Below are 17,124 nucleotides of genomic sequence, written 5' to 3'. Positions count from 1 at the left end.
GGGGAAACCCAGCAACTACAAGTCCTCTCAGGTGCCAGGTTCGCAAGGAGAGGTGCTCGGCTCTCTCTGACGGAGGATTACTCTTCCAGGCCCCAGTGCATAAAATCGGGGCAAATCCTTTACAACTCATCTGAAAAAGCATGTCAGTGTGGAAAATCATTCCATGACAAATCCTCTGTTCTCCCTCAATACATTTTCCTAAGTACAAATAAGCATTTATGTGAGATCATGTCAGAAAGTACTTCAGGCTGAAAAAAGAAAATCAGTAAAAACATCACCTGTCTTCATTAAAGACATTTCCTCAATGATTTCCTGATATAAAAGTACGCCTACGCATTCTCCCGACTTCACTCACAGTTTTTCCACTTCTTCTCTGATAAGAGAGAACTGAGCTTCTAAACCTAATTAAGCAGGTTCAGTATGGCTAGGGAGTTCGAATTCAAAAGTTGCATGTTCAGCCATTTTTATCAGAAGAGTAAAGGTACTTTTAGGCTACCCATGAACCTTAAGGGTTTGAAGAAGAGAGACCAGGATGAAAATATAACAGTTTCTTGGTTTATCCTCTGAAGGGTTTCCTCCTAGCAAATAGCTTTCCCCTGGCGGGAAAGTGCTCCAACTCATGTGGTGTTGACAGAGCCAGAAATCAATAGCTAATATCGGGGGGCCACTTAAGGACACGAGGCTCAAATTTTGGCAAAAGTTCTACTGCCCTACATATTCGCATTCTGTCCCTCTCTCTCTGCCCGCCTTCATCTCCTCTCCCTCCCTTCCCCTCCACCCCTCCCTCCCTTTCTCGAAACAGCCTATGAACATCCCCTCTGAACCTGATGATTCGAAGTGGTCAGGAAACCTTCCCTAACTTGTTCCTTGGCGTTGCTAAGGAACTTGTGAACCTACCCATCTTTGTGTTGCATGAAGCTGATTTCTCAGAGGGACCACGCGCCCTGCTCTACTGGTCAGGAATCATGCCTCTCGTTTCTTTCTGTCTCTGGTCGTGGTCCGAGGGTGCCCCGATGATGCTGACAAATACGGCTGGCAGAGGATAGAAGTCCCCAGACTTCCTTGCGTGAAAATCCCTGCTCACTGTACCAGAGCGCGCAAGCCTTCCGACCTTCGGGCCGATGGTGTCCTCCAGCCATATGTGCCCTAGAGATCAGCCATTCTCTAGCCAAAGAGCCACTGGCGGAGTGGACCCTAGGGGCCACAGTGAGGACCATTCTTGAACTGGCAGCTAAAGGGAGCACGCTTCAGTCTGAGGGTTCAAACTTAAGTTTATATCTCTGCCCTCGCCCTCAGCCCACTAACGTGGAGAGAACTAGGGCTCTTGTGGACAAGTCTGGTTCAGAGTCCATTTGTATCCAGTTCATTTTTTCTTTTTTTTTAATTATTTTTTTTTAAAGATTTTATTTATTCATTTGACAGACAGAGATCACAAGTAGGCAGAGAGGCAGGCAGAGAGAGGGGGGAGGCAGGTTCCCCGCTGAGCAGAGAGCCCGATGCGGGGCTCGATCCCAGGACCCTGGGACCATGACCTGAGCCGAAGGCAGAGGCTTTAACCCACTGAGCCACCCAGGTGCCCCAATTATTATTTTTTTTTAAATTTATTTATTTGACAGAGAGAGCACAAGTAGAGGGCGCAGCAGGCTCCTGCTGAGCAGGGAACCCAATGCAGGGCTCAATCCCAGGACCCCAGGATCATGACCTAAGCCAAAGGCTTAACCGAATGAGCCACCCAGGGGTCCCTCTAGTTCATTTTTTCAAAAAGCCTGAGATAGAGTCTGTTTTGCTTCCTTGCGTGAGGTGTGTCATCTCTTCAAACAGCTAATATGGGACTTCCTTCTTCAGGGAGACTCCCCATAAGTTAGCATCACCCTAAGGCAAATGTGCTTAGAAAGGCAAATCTACTTCTCCCCTCCTCCATGGGCCACACTTTTAAGAAATTTCAGCAATCAAAAAAATTCACTTGGCGAAGGGTAAGTTTGAAGTACCCCATTCCTCACTTTACAATAGGATTAAATAGGGGGGACATTTCCTAGAGCGATTAAAATATAATTTCCAGGGTGCCTGGGTGGCTCAGTGGGTTAAGCCTCTGCCTTCGGCTCAAGTCGATCTCAGGGTCCTGGGATCAAGTCCCGCATCGGGCTCTCTGCTCGGCTGGGAGCCTGCTTCTTCCTCTCTGCCTGCTCGTGATCTCTCTGTCAAATAAATAAATCTTAAAAAAAAAAAAAAAGGAAAGAAAATATATAATTTCCACACTATCTTTCCTGGTGGTAGAACTACATGACCATATATATACTCTTTATCCAAACATAAATTAAATTCGTAGTGAATGGTTTTTTCCTTTATCTGATGTTTTTAATGATCTCTGTGCGGCAGTCTGTTACGTGGCCCTCCACATCCACTCTCCCCTTCTGCCTTAGTAAAAACCCGATTTTCAGCTGGGCCCGGAGCTATCAAGAACACAAACCACTTCTCCCAGCCTCTTTGAAGCCGGTCAGGCATCAGACTAAATTGTAACCACCGAGATTGACATGAAGGTTTACCAGACAGCTCTTCCCAAGACAACGAGCATGGGCCCTTCCTGGGTTCTCCTGCTCTCTCTTCTGTCTTGTGGAAGTGATGGTTGGACCGTGGCCCCCAAGATGGGACACTGAAGAGGCCGAGCAGTAAGACGCCCCGTACCGTCTCTTTTGAGCCACTTTCCCATCCTGGTGAGTCCCAGCCAAGTCCTAGCCTCTCCCCCAACCTTACCCTCCACCAAACCTGATCCTGACCGGGATCACGTCCGTCTGTTAACTCACTAATACAACGCCAACTCGATGCCAGTCATGGTGGGTATTGAGTGGGCCTGAGGGAGTTTCGCCTGGGGAGTGAGCATGCGTTCCTAGACGTCCTCTAGATTCCACTTAGGAGAAGTAGCCACACCCTACCCCAAATCCGAAGACTCACTTATGAGAGTCTCTTCTTCCCCCGGGGCCCTGCACCCCCTGTGGGACCAACGCCATGGCGGCTCTTCACACCTCCCCTTGTCTGTCAAGAGTAAGCCACTCCTGGACGGTGGCTCCCCATTCCAGCATCCTCCCCAGCACGCACCCGTGAGCTCACCCCAGTTCCTGCACCTTCCTTCCCGACCTGGCCCGTCTCTCAACAGAGTCACACCTCTCCTTCTCCGAAACTCTAGTCACTGTGCTGCCCTCCCTCTATGAGAACAGCACTAGTAAGATATGAGCCCAGCATGGTTTCCCGGGTGGTAGAGTAGGTCCACGCTGACCTATTTTCTCTCCCTCAGTCCCGGGCTGGGAGGTCAGCGGCAGGACGGGCTGCAGGGTCCAGGAGCTGGACAGGAGGACAAACCCTAGTTGCTCGGCCCTGGGATGTGTTCTCCACAGAAGCCATTTTCTTTGCCCACTCACCTGAGCCCCTCACTTTGGAGCCCATCAGCTCAGAGGAAACAGAATTTTCACCACATTCTTCAAAGTGTGTGTTCCTAAAACTGCACCCTTTTACCTTTACCCTTGGTCTGCTACTGGCTCCCTTGAAAACAGATGGACTTTAACTTGGGGGGTGGTCTCTGAACTCCTTTTTTCTAAACCTTTCCTTAGCACCTCCACAAGTCACTCCCCTTGCCCACCCTGGCAGGAATCTTCCGGGTGCTGAGAAATCACCATTATAAGTAACTTTCATTTAGCTGGCCCTTACGAGGCACCAGGCATCGCTCTGAGAGGTTTACAGGGATTAACTGAGTCTCACCGTAACCTGACGGGGCTGATACTCTTCCTACCCATTTTACAGAGGAAGAAATCGAGGCACTGAAAGGGAACTCGCTTAAAGCAAAATTGCATGTTTAGCAAGTGGGGGAGCCAGAACTCATCCCCAGAATCCAGAGCCCATGCTCTTAACCAGGAAGCAAATGGACCTCATCCTCCCACTCCCCGCACAAAGCATCCCTCCAGCATCGAAGGATGACCCCACAACCACTCCAGCCTCTGCGCCATGCCATGGAATGCCCAACCCATTCTTGTCATCCCTCCACCGTCCGACCCAAACGCCACTTCTCCCACGAAGTATCCGACTTCCTTCCCTCACAATGCATGACTCCTCGCCCCCATAGGCTGGGACATTTTCTCTGGCACACTGCTGAAGTCTCCTGCAGGCTCCTATCCTTACGCCTGCCTCTGAGACTAGACAGGGATCAAGTCCGTTCAGCTATGAATCCCTCCTGCTGAATCGCCGGTACTTCTCGGTTAAACCTGGGTCAAGTTCTCATTAACATGTAAACGGCGGATAGGGCTTCATTGCGTTACCTTCATCATGGGGTATTTTTAACAATGTCCTAAGCCAGGAATTCAAGTCACCATGATGACATTTTCATTTTTGTTCCTGTACAGAGAGGTTTTATCTTACCTCTGAAAGCGGCCCGGGGAACCTGCCTGCTTGAAAAGCTGAAGTGGGTCGACAAGCAGGGGCTGGAGGGTTTCCAAAGGAAAAGGACTCGATTGTCCCCTTCCTCTGTAACCCACCCGCCCCGCCCCCCCAGGTATCTGGAACCCCGGGAAGAACAACAGGCAGAAAAAGGAGTTCGACCGAGATCCCCCCCAACCCCGGTGAACTGCCTGAAAGAGGAAACCCTTTTCTCTCCCAGCGATGCTGGCTGCAGTCTCCTGGCCTGGCCAAGGGCAGAAGTGGGTTATCAGCCGGCCACCTGCCTGCGGGCCCAGCCAGAAATACTGCTCCGTCCTGGCCAGCAGCTCGCTCAGGGCCAGAGCCGGGCGAGCCTGTGCGTGGAGAGACCTCTTCCAAGGGCTCCCCTGGTTATACTTAGAATTCCACAAAGGGATTTATTTTTAAGAAACACAAGCGCCGGAATGGTGATTCAGCCGGATCTGCACTTGCCCAGAACTTCTCATCAGATGCACGGTTATTATTTTAGATGGAACACTCTTTTTCTCCAAAACCCTCCCCAGTCCACGCAAGGGAAAGAGCTCTGAGGATTTTCCCACTGAGGGCTCTGGGCCAGCCTTCTGTTTGAGAAGCAGCAGGGAAGGGGACTTTAAGTTTCCGTGAGAGCTGCTTCCCTCAGCACACAAATGGATAATCCCAGCCTCATCTGTTGTCATGTAAATGTATCTGGGGTGACTTAGGGGGACGGCTTGATGGCCTGGCCCCAGGTGTCCCCTCCACCCCTACCTCAGGCCTGCATTCCTGAAGCCAGCTCCAGCAAGGGCTGTTCAGGGGGGAGGTAGGCTGAGGAGGACAGGATGGTTGTTCCATAGATAAGTTTTCTGTAGCAGAGAAGCCTGAGTTTTCCATCCTTGTGACACATGGTGGAAATTCACACTCTGGGTTTTTTGTTTGTTTGTTTGTTTGTTTGTTGAAGTAAACTCTACAATGTGGGGCTTGAACTCAGGACCCTGAGATCCAGAGTTGCACACTATACCGACTGAGTCAGCCAGGGGCCCCCACACTCTATATTTTCAATGTGATCTTTTGTCCCGGGTAGCTGGGAGTAGATATGGGACTTCCAATTTTCCAGTGTGTCTCAATCTTATATCTCAATCTCAATATAAGATTGAGACACACTGGAAAATTGGCTTGTGGTTCATTGCCTTGATCCAAATCTATACATAAAATATGAGTAGTATTCACCACTGTCTCCTAAACCACAACAGTCCAGGGACATTGAACCGGCTCTTAGGCAGGCAGAGTGGCCCCTCGAGACTCGCACACAGCCTGAGGCAGCCTCCGTGTCCACGAAGAGCTTGGCGAGATTCTGTGTTGGTGTCGTGAAGGCGCAAAGAGCCTCAGAACAAGAAAGTTCACGGCAGCATGTTGGGGACCAAGTGGGGACATCACATCCTAGGGCTGAATGTATCAGCTGGTGTGTGTCTGTGTGAGACTGGGTTTAAGAAAAGAAACAGTGACGCGGAAGGAGAGCCTGCAGGGCTTCCCCCAAGCCCGCCATCCCTTTTCTGTCCCTCTGACTAAGGCCCCAGTTTGGGGCATCTCCTCCCCTCACTTCTCAACCCCAGCCCCCTCTCCCCTCAGCAGTTGCTGGGGAGCAGAGGTCAGGGGGCCTGGCTGGCAGCCGGGAGGGGAGAAAAAGTCTCCTGCAACTTGCCGGGGACTTACTCACCCACAAGAATTTACTAAGTAACACTGTGTGCCAAGTACCTTGGAGGTCCCAGGGTTACAGCAGGACAAACAGCAGCTCCTGCTCCCACTGGACCCCAAGTCCATTCCCTTTCTTCTGATGGAAATTTGCCTCTTGTTTCTCCCATTTGAGTAGGATACACTCCCGGGGTGTGGCCCATCTATGACCACTTTGGGGCTACCTGATCGGGAAGCACGGGCCACCTGTCCTGTTCCCACTTCTTACTCCTGTCTCCCCTGAGGTCGCAGCCACGGAGGGTGGGCAGTGTCATCGCCCTCGGGTTCACTCACCCTCACACACAGACACACCCATGAAGACCAGTTTAGCTCTAGTCCCTGTGGACTCGGGATTCTAGAAAGGGATATCCAGGAAGGGAGTAACTCTCACATGGACCTCTTGGTCCTCCGTGTTAAGGGTATGGAACAGATTAAGGCAGGGATGGCGCTGGCCCAGCATTTACAAGTTCAAGCAGAGACCTCAAGCCCTCCTCTCTCGTCTGGTCCAGCAGGGATCAGGTCAGGCTGGGCACCGGTTTAGGACTTAGGACCTGTCTCGTAGGCCTCTACTGGAGGGCCACGGGAGGGCAGACTGGTTCCTTCCCACTTGTCACCCTCATTCCAAGCCCGTCCTGCTCCTTGTTCACATTCCTTGGTTCCTAGGATGGTAGGTATCCTGCTGGCGGGTGCAGGGCGGACGGGCGCCCACCCAAGAGATTCGGCTCAGCAGGGACTCTCCCAGCCCTGCAATTTCTTTCAAGGCCTCCCAAGGTAGGAGGCTCTGGCCAGAGACCAAGAGCCACAGGCCACTGTTGAAGATTCCAGGGCACAGCCTCCTCTCCTTACCGTGACAGAGAACCCATCAGGGATCCCAAAGGTGTCTAAACCCAAGAGGCTCTTCGCTCATTCAGGTCAGGAGGTCTTTGCTCATAGAGCTCATCACCTATCCTGCTTCTCCAAGTGTCTCTGGTGACCCCAGACCCTATGAAATCCCAGGAGAACTAAGTTGGGCAGTCCTTTGGGCTCCTAGAAGGAAACTCCACATCACCCAGGATCCTGGCTTAGTTCTCCCTCTCCTTCCACAACCATTCTACTTTTCCCTCACCTTTTATTTTTTATTTATTTATTTATTTTTGCCTCCCCTCTACTTTGCTTGCTAAGGAAATTATCTCCTTTCCACCTTTGGGGACATTTTCTTACACGGGTGGAAGGAGAATAGAATGACTTCTCGGGCCTCGCTCAGAATATCTTCAATATCATTAGCCCATGGAATCAAACTGATTTTCTAGGACTTCATTATCACTTCACAGCCTCACTTGGGCAATTGCCTGGAGGTGTCCCTTCGATACTTCATAAAAAATGGAGCAGGAACTCCCTTGTTCCCCTTGGGGCCAGCTGTGAAAGGAGACTTGATCTTGAGATGGGGCTTAGTAACCTCTGTGACCCTGAGGGTCTCCAGCAGGGTGGGCCAAGCCCCCTAGAGCCACAGACCGCCACAGAGACAGATGACCTAGAAGGGAAATCAAAGAGGGAGGAAAAGGGAGGAAGAGAATCATAGATAGCAAAGAAGAGCAGAGGAGGGACAGAGGCGGAAAAGAGGAGCCAGAGAGCGGAGAGAGAACAAAGCCGTTCTCCGAGGTCCTTAGGGACTCTTGCCCCACTTGGGAAGAATGTCCCGACATGGTCACTCCAATTGGCACGAGCCCCTTTCATGTCGACGCGGGCAGCCCAGCCGGAAGACGGTCCGCTCAGCCCTATGCTCCCAGGTTGCAGGACTGTCAGAGACAGAAAGGACCCCAGGGAGCATTTGTGGTTCCTCGGGGAACTGCTGGCATTTTAAGTGGAAAGGTTCTCAGTGGGGGAGGATGAGCTTTGCAGGAGGTTTACCATCCTTGCCCCGGCCCCTCCCCAGGATCCATCATTATAACAACTTCTCCTCCCACCTCATTTCTAAACCTTGTTCCTTCGAGGGTGAGGGGCAGGCGTCCTGGCTGCTGCTGCTAAGAGAGGCCCGGCGTTGGGAAGCGTAGGTAGATGTTCATAGCAGGCCTTTAAAACGTGGATCTCAACCTCCATCTCCCTGCCTCTCTTAGAACCACAGGAAACAATTTGCTCTGGGTGGATGGCGCTTTAAACACTCCTAGGGGAGCAGAGGCTGACAAAGGACTCATGGGGTGGAGGGTGGGGGCGTCCCTGTCTCCCTTTTGACACCTGGCCCTGAGCTGACACCTAGTGCAGCCTTTGCTGTTTGCCCTCCCACCCAGCTGACTCTTCTGTCAACCTAGTGACACTGATCCTCCTTTCCAGAAGGATTAGTCAGACGAGTGCAAAAACGGAGAGGAATGCAGGGCTGAAGTAGCTGCAGCTGTAGGGATGAGGTCGGCCGGGATACAAAGCCACTAAAATTATCCCAGCACAGAAAGGGGCCGGGACCCCACAGCAGATGGGCCTCTTGCCTGTTATGGTAATATTCCACGCTCTGGGCCACTCCCAAACTTCATTATGGCACCCGACACATTTAGAAATGATTTGATGGCCTTATGTAATGCTGAAAAAAATAACACAGTGACAGAGCCACCAAGCCCTCCCTAGTCCTGGCCATTCCACCGCAGGAGGCCCAGAATTTTGGTGGAGTTATTGGGTCAGTACCAAATGGGTCCCTTTCTCATTTCCTCACCAAATCTAGATTACCTGGAGAAAAGCCTGCTTCCTGAAGGACAGGGGTAGAAGCTGAGAAGCTGTTCTCCTCCAGACACACCTCTCGGAACCAGGGTGTCCTGGGCTCTAGTCTGTGGCAATGGCGGAAGCTGGGATCTGGAGAGGGAGGGAGGGGCTTGGTGCTTCCGTCCTTCTTGTCCTCCCTGGGTCACGCAGCCTTGCATTTTCCTTTCAACCCTTGCTTCTCTGTCCCCTCGAGCCCCTGGGATCCCCGACCCAGACTTCAACTCAGAAAGCAGGGTTTAAGGAGGAATTAGTAATACCTTGTAACACCTCAATCACCTTGAAACCTCAGCGAAGATATTTGCCCTCGAGAATCCCCTCCTGACCTCTAAACTGGGAAAAGAACTGGCAGGGGCTTCGGCTACTAAGGATGGCCACGGTCTTCCTGGATTTGCTCACACCAGATGGTCCACAGGAACCCACAAGCCACCTAGGCTCCCTTGATGGTCAAACTCTTCCAAAGCCACCCTGCCCTGGCTGTGAAAAAGAAAATCCCTAAGACCTGACCCACTAGGGAGAGTCGATGGAGGGAGACTCCTGGGAACCAGTGCCATGCCCGGGAGAAAGGGCTGAGGGCTTCCCAGGCTGGTCGCAGCCACTCTTCGCCATTTTGGAAAAGTTTATGTTTTCACTGAACCATGAGCCATCGCCTCTGCGCAGCCAGGGCCCGCCTGCCAGGGCTGGGCTCGACTTCAGGGCATGGAGGGAAGTGGGTGGTGGAGCGGAAGCCCCATCTTCCTGCAGGTCTTCCTTCCTGACCCCACTGGGGACTGCTGCCCTCTCCCTACTGCCTTTCTCCCCATCCCGGGGCCTACTTCCTGCTTCCAACCGACAGGAGGGGTGAGGGTGAGGGGGGCCCCGACACTGGAAGGTGCTTTGCACTCACAACTGCGGCAGTCTAAGAGCTGTCCTCTGCGGGCACAGGCGTGGTCGCTTGCCTCTGCTGTGTGACAAAGTCCAGAGATTAGGGTACAGGCATGGCTCGGGGGTGACCGAACACCAGTTCCCTACCTGGCCCCTAGGAGAATGACCAGCCGGGCTCTGCCCAGCGTGTCTTCAGCGGAGCCCAACATGGGGGTCAGGCCGGGGTCTCACCCTCCAATGGCACCTCAGCACCTCAGGCTCCAGAGGCCCAGGCAGGACCAGGTGGAGCTGAGCCGCAGAACCACACAGACCCAGTGCCTGCACCTTGACATGCCGTTGTTTTTTTAAAGTCAACCCCCAAATCAGAACCAACCGCGGTTCTCCAAGAGTGGTCCCTGGACCAGCGGCATCAGCATCACCTGGGAACTTGCCAGAACGGCAGATCCTCGGGCCCCATCCAGATCTGCTAAATCACAAACACCGGGGGAGGGCCCCCATCTGTTTTAACAAGCCCTCCGGGGATTCTGGTCTTGCTGGAGTTTGCAAACCGGGTGCAGGATCCTTCTGTCTCTCCTCAGCTGGGCCCTGTGCTGCTGCGGCTGTTTCACCCCGTCCTGTGCCCATAACCCACCCGCTCCTCCTCACTCCCACCCAGCGATGCGCCTCCCTCACCAGCGGGATAAAAGCCACTGAAAGCACAGTCTGTCCGCTTCTCCGTCCTCATCTACCTGACCTTAAACTCTCCCTCATCCCCCGCCTCCCTTTGCTCCTCGATCTTCACATTTGGCTTCTGCAGGTGCGGACTGGCCCCTTGGCACTCCTGACCCGCCCGCTCTGCTGTTCCTTCCCCATCTCCTGCTCTGGCCCTGCATCCCCTGGGCCACTCGGAGCCTGCCAGCACGTCCCTCCCTCCTCACTGACTCCTCCAGCTATCGCTTCAACTGTCGCTTCTAAGCAGATGGCTCTGCTGTCACGGTCTCTGTTTCTCAAGCTCCAGATCGGCATTCTCAGGGGCTTCTAGAATGCTCCCCCAGGGTGCCCAAGCAGCAGCTCAAATCCCACAGTCCAGGCCCCAATGCACCTTCTTCCCATACTGTTCTCAGACCACCGGCACCTGGCACGTCCTCGGACTTCTGTCTCCACAGCCAGCGTCTGAGATCTTGCTGGCTTTCCCGTCCCAGGGCACTCATGGGAACTTTTTCTGGTAAAAAAACCTAACACGCCTTGGACTGCAAATTTCCTGTGGATGCAAGTAAAACGGATGCGACAGGAATGGTCTGAAAACCCCATCCTGCTGTCCCGTGCATCAGCCCGTCAGGGGCACACTCAGGACTTCCAGGTTTAGAGGGCAGAGTGGGGCTTTCTGGACTGCTCAGTGTCTGCTGCAGACTGGGAGCTCCTGCTAAGGGGAGACTTAGCCCTCCTGGGACAGCAAAGCTAACAAGGCAGAGCAAAGCACCCCTCCCCGCTCCTTGAGTAACCAGATCGCTACTTCTGGGTCCCGGGCTCCATGCTCCGTGCCCTCTAAAAAGGGTTTACACATGCACAGTCCTCTGAGACAACTGCTACTTTGTTCAGGGTCACCAATGAATGGATGGCTGCATGGGAGAGGGGGAGAGAGAGGGTTGTGGTGAAGGTCAGGGTCAAGAGGCAAGCGTAGTGGTCAGCATCAGAGGCAGGATTAGGGTCAGAGGCTTGTGCCAAAGCTCTGAAGCCATCCTCCTCCCCAAAAGGTCAGAGCCATGCTGAAGCCCCCCCATCCTCCAGCTTCTCTTGCTGCAGGAACCCCCCCTTTCCACCTCCTCCCCTGTCAAGGCCTGGACCCCAGCCGTCTTAGCCAATACCCTCAGGCTGTGGATTCTGCACCAGGGTTCGGCAGCAGGAGGTAGAATGGGGACAAACAGGGAACTTTCCTCAGAACTGAAACCACTTCATCCTGACAGAACCAACACTTCCATCCCCCTCCCCCCTCCCAGAGCCAGGGAACCCGGGTTCCAGCCCCAGTGCCATCACTGACCAGCTACAAGACAGCACAAGATAACAAACCGGGTTTGTGTTCTGGTTTCTCCCTTTGACAGTGAAAACTAAAACTCTGCCTTCTTACTCTACAGGACTGATGTGACAATAATGACGCGCCTGCATTAAAAGCTGCTCACCATGAACAAACCGCTCTCCCTACGTCTTCTAAGTGGGTCCCACGACTCCTTGAGAAGGAGGCAGGGAAAGTGTTTTTATCGTCTTGGACGGATGAGCAAAGAAGGCTCCTGAGAGGTCTGCCCAGGCCGCAGGGCTAAGGGGTGGCTGAGCGGGGGCTCGCCCCGGACCTCTGTGCACTGCGCCACACTGTCCCAGGCTCGGTGAGAGCAGCTCGTGACCAGCATGCGCTGGTATTAATGACAGTGGTATTTTCTCCCCTGTCTAATTAAGGCCCAAATTTCAGCCCGTGGATTCTCACCGGGTACTTCTCCAATCTGTCATTTCCCAAGGGAGTCATTTTGACCTCAGAAGTAGGTGTGGAATCAGTGGCCTCGGGGATAAGATGGGGGAAGACAGGGTCAGCAAGGGAGAAAGAATGACCTAAAGATGCCATGACCTAAAGAACGATCATGATTTCTCCTGGGCACAGAGGGCTATGGGGTTTTAGGAAAGTTTCATCAGTTCTAAGAATCCCATCTTCCGGCTAAGGGAACTTAAGCCGAGGAAGGTTCCATGGCCGGCCTCAAGTCGTGTGGCTCACAAGGGGCTGAGCTGGCCCCAGACCCAGGCTTCCTAATCCTATATCCACCGTTCCCCCCACGCTGCCAGGATCTCAGGATTCCTTCATCTCTGGCAGTCTGGAGCTTGTCCCTTCGTCTGAGTCTACAACTGACAGGCAGTAGCATCAGAGCAATGGGGGCGACGTGTGCAATGGACCCTTCTCCACAAGGGACGCCCCCTGATGGAGGGCCGGTCCTCCTGGAGATCTCAGTCTGGTTCAGATGCCACGCCCAGGACACAGCTTTGTCCCCACGGGCCAGGACAACCCCATGGATGTGTGTGCCGGCCCCTGAGCCAGTGAAGAGGAAATAGTACTCACGACTTGTCTCTCCTGCCGAGCCGTCTCGGGGGGCTCGCCTGTCTCCTTCGGGGGGACAGGGATTTCCCCCGGCTTCTCACTTGGGTTGGAGAATGGGCACTTGCAGGTTTCAGGATCTGAAGGAGATGTGAGGAGTTACCACGCTGGCTCCGGAAGGAAACCACCCTCCTGACTTCCCGCAGCCTCCCTGCCCCCACCATGAGTGCGCGGCCTAGGAGATACCGAGCCGGAAGACCTTCAAGGGGAGTTCCTTGCTCAGTCTACACTGGTGAGGAGCAGAGGACCCCTTCCCCAGAGGCTGAAATGATTACACTGTGCCCCCTTTTCCACAGCAGAAGAGCAAAGCCCTATGCCTCAGCCTCTTGGGGCTGTTTCCAGGAGCTGTGTGCTGTCTCCTGAGGGCAAAGTCCCATCTCCATTGCCCCAGAAACCAGCTTGTTCCTCCTCTGACTCTCCCACCCCATACACAGGCACCGAGTGGTTTCATTTTATCAAGAATCTCAATCCCAGGTCCCTTAGGGTGAAGATGACAAGTCCCCAGGCACTAAACAGCCTGAGGTCAGCAAAATCTTTTTTCTATGGTCCTCTGTGTCCACACAGGCTTTCTCTCAGTGACTCCACAAGCCCTGGAGGGACACGGACAAGCAGGCACGATGTTACCAGGGAAGTGACATGAGAGAAGGAAGCAGCGCTTATGAGTATAGTTTCTGTGAAACCAGCACAGTGAATGCTTCTTTGGTATTGAGACACCAGGCCAGAATTATATGCCAAAATGTGTTGCAATTTATAAAGAAAAGCAGAGACAGAATGTGACTCTGCAAAAGATTATAAAGCAGGGTGACCCGCTCTCCTTGTGTGCCCAGGACCTTCCTGGTTTTACGTACTAAAAATGTCATGTCCCAGGACACCCCCCAGTTTCAGGCAAACTGGAATGATGAGTCACCCTATCATAAAGACCAAAACAACAAAACAAAACAAAACGAGAGCCTTAATCTAAAATGACTTTAACATTTTGGATTTGATTTCACAGAAGGAAATACAGGCCAAGACACTGATTTAACTGTAATATCTCAATTGACTTCAGCTCGTTTTGAAGTAGCCTATACAAAGAGAAACTTTAATCGTCCATGCCAAACAGCAAATGATTTGTATTTTTTGTTTTGATAGGATGGTTATTAAGATAACCTCAAGAAGCTTCTGACCATCCCAGAAACATGGGGCAAGAGGCAAGAGACAGACAGAGGACGGGGATAGAACTCTCTACCATCACTCGTTCGCCTTCCCAGCACCTACCTTCATTCTCATGTCCCTGGCATATTTCTCCAGCTCCTTCCTTATGTCAGCCCTTAACATCTTGGAGACATTGAGGACCAGCTGCTTCCATTCAATGGGCTGGAAGCTATGAGGCTCATGGGGGACGTATAGCCCAATCTTGACCTTCTTGACTGTGTGCAGGTACTTCTTGTAGGAGTCTTCAAAGTCAAAGATGAGGTCACTCAGAGTTCGAAAGGTCAACGGCTTGTCCATCAGCTCAGCCCTTCGGCTCATGCCCAGTGAGCCGTAGCGGCCATTGCAATAAATCCCCAGCACAACATGGTGAAAATAGTTTCCTGAGAAGTAGGTTTTAAAGCTGATGGGGAATCGCTCGATGGAAGGCTGTCCATTGGTTAAGTATCTTAGACCATCTGAGTCAAGGAAGAGAAGGGAGGCCTTGAGAATTAAGAGCTTGGACTCCCAGGAGGGAACGTGATCTGTATGGCAAATTAAGTGTCCATCTCTCTGCCTCTGAGCAGGTCCACATCTAACCTTTCCACGTTAATCCTTTTAGAAAAGATTAACTCAATCTCTTTGAGTACCTATTAGATGATGCATACCGAAGCCAAATTAAAATGGGACCATGAGAAAAACTTGCCTTCTACTTTAGTAATTAAATAAATGTGCAAAACAAAATCATGGACTTTCCCCCTCCCATGTTTTCTTCAGGACATGATGAGTATTAAAGGCTTTTTAAAATGTAATGAGAATGACGTTCTCAGACATTACTTCTGGCTGGAGTGTGTGGGACAGAGCAGGAATTGAAGACCTCTGCAATGTTCCAGGAGAAAAGTGAAAAACAGAATCAAGGCAAGGCAGTGAGATGGAAAACAAACTGACTGGGTACCTGGGTGGCACCTGGGTTAAGCACTTGCCTTTGGCTTTGTCAGATCCCAGGGTCCTGGAATCGAGTCCCACATCGGGTCCCTGCTCAGCAGGGAGTCTTCTTCTCTTCTACCCCTCCCCCCAATCACGATCTCTCTCTCTCTCTCTCTCTCTGTCATGCCCTCTCTCTCTCTCAAATAAATAAGTAAAATCTTAAAAAAGAAAAAAAAAAAAAAGAAGAGACTGGTCGATTACCTGGACGGGAAGGCATCAGAACAGGCCACAGCTGCCCCTCATCTGCTCCTCTCATGGCCCCCAGTACACCCATGCCAACAGCCTTGAGTACCACATAGAAAGGTGCCTCCAGCACCCGAACCTCAGGTTCCCCTCATTCCCCAGCAAACCTGGCATCACAGATTGGCTTTCTCCACTTATCAGCCCATTTGGATCAAGCAAATCAGCAAAACTGATACCGTTGTATCAGTTTGGGACCAGTAACCCCACAGGGGCAGCGCCGCGTAACTAACTACCCCACTGACTCCACACAAGTACCACCACAGCCTCAAGCCCATCTCAAAAATCCCAGGATAACCTTGGCAAGGACCCAGTATTTATGGAGAGGGATGTTGAAAACTCATGGCATCACTTTTCTGCTGAAAACCTGTGGTGACTCCAGGGTGATTCTGAGGTAAATAATAATCCAGGTGCTCTCCATGGCGGCCTGTGCCTGGTAAGTGCCCAGTCAGTGGATACGGTTCTCTACACTGAGAATCTGTCTTCACCATTTCTTGCCCCCACTCCAATGGACTTTCCACCCAGAGGCTAGAATGTTCTACTCAAGCCAAAATTTGGTATGTGTCAACTCTTCTGCTTCAGTTTTCACTCTCTCTCGTCTTCCCCAGACTTGGTCCAAATCCCTTACCAAAGTCCTGCCACAATTCAGCCCCTGCTCATAATTCCTTTGTCCAGTTTCATTCCCCGCTACACCCTGGACCAGCACACGGGCCCACGGTCGACCCGAGACATTTTTGAAGGATATGCCAAGACCATAAGGAATCCACACCCATGCTCTTGGCCAATATATTCCCTCATAATGGGAAGTCATATAAAACTGAAAGTCCTGAATTACTTTTAAATGACCTTGACATTACAAAGCTATGAGACCAACTGAATAAAATGGCCCTAAACATACCCTGTAGCATGTGATGCTCCCTATTGAAGTAGAACTTCCTTTATGGCTTCCCTCACACAGCAGCTCTCTAGGGCAGGGGCTTGCAACCAGGCAGAGATTTTCGGGGTCTCGTAAGAATCACGAGTGAGAAGGATGCTGTGGGCTTACTCTCTTTACACACGCGGCATCCCGAATGGAACAGCGGCACTGCTCTCCCCTCACTCCTTCCCCCTTTCCCCAACCTTCCTCAGTATGAGTTAAGTACCCCGCCCCACCGCCCAACTCAAGAACCGCCACAGCTAATAGCACTGGCTGCTTAATCGCCCAGTGTTATAACTGGGTGTCTCTTTGCATCTTGTAGGGACGGGAGTTGTGTTTCGCAGGCTGGTGTCTGTCCCCGGGCGTAGCATAGGCCTGGCACAGAGACGTGCTCTGTCAGTGCTTGCTGCGAGGATGACCCTCCATTGCGAGACACCTTCCTTAGACTTAAAAAGACTGCCTCAGTGAGGGCCAGTCCAGATACCCTTAAAAGAAAGAAGCTACCTGAAGCCAACCCTGAGGGCTGACCCGAGGATGGGGCCTCAGTTTAAGCACAGATGTTTCCTCTCTCTAAAGTTAGCTGTTTTCTTGTCACTTCCTCCTGCGACATGAACTGGCAGGGAGGGAGTGAAATCCCAACCTTCCGAGGCCCCTGACATCCACTCCTGCTTGTTTTCCGGGGTGAGTTCTCTGGGGCTCGAAGAAGACCTTTCTCAGTCGTTTTTAGTGATAATGAACCCTCACTGGGCGCATATCTCCTGTGCCCGACAGGCTGCGGGTAGGGCTGTGGAGCCAGAGAGCAAGAGCGCAGCCCTCTTCTGGAAGCCTATGGGGACACAGACTCAAAATGGACACGACACGACCAGGATGGCAGTTCCTCAAAAAAGAAGAAGAAGAAGAAGAGAAAAAGAAGGAGGAGGAGGAGGAAAAGGAGAAGGAGGAGGAGGAAAAGGAGAGGGAGGAGGAG

At 52.2% G+C, this 17,124-nt stretch overlaps 1 protein-coding gene across 5 annotated transcripts in view; it reads right to left on the bottom strand.

The window, feature by feature from the left end:
• LOC111150671 (vasohibin 2) overlaps window positions 1–17,124 on the bottom strand; it is a 39,032-nt gene that overhangs the window by 3,532 nt on the left and 18,376 nt on the right. For 3 of the 5 annotated variants that reach the window (XM_022508197.1, XM_022508198.1, XM_022508199.1), the window contains 2 exons: window positions 14,102–14,483; window positions 12,809–12,924 (listed from right to left, as the gene is read on the bottom strand). In XM_022508197.1, coding sequence (XP_022363905.1) covers window positions 12,809–12,924; window positions 14,102–14,483 — 498 coding nt within the window. Of the gene's footprint in view, window positions 1–8,838; window positions 8,962–9,754; window positions 9,812–12,808; window positions 12,925–14,101; window positions 14,484–17,124 lie in introns of all 5 variants that reach the window. The other 2 variants (XM_022508195.1, XM_022508196.1) reach the window with 1 other exon arrangement.

The sequence above is a fragment of the Enhydra lutris genome, unplaced genomic scaffold (genome assembly GCF_002288905.1).
Source record: "Enhydra lutris kenyoni isolate GAN:26980312 unplaced genomic scaffold, ASM228890v2 scaffoldscaffold24, whole genome shotgun sequence".
Taxonomy (NCBI): Eukaryota; Metazoa; Chordata; class Mammalia; order Carnivora; family Mustelidae; genus Enhydra; species Enhydra lutris.
This window is presented reverse-complemented; position numbering and strand designations above follow the sequence as displayed.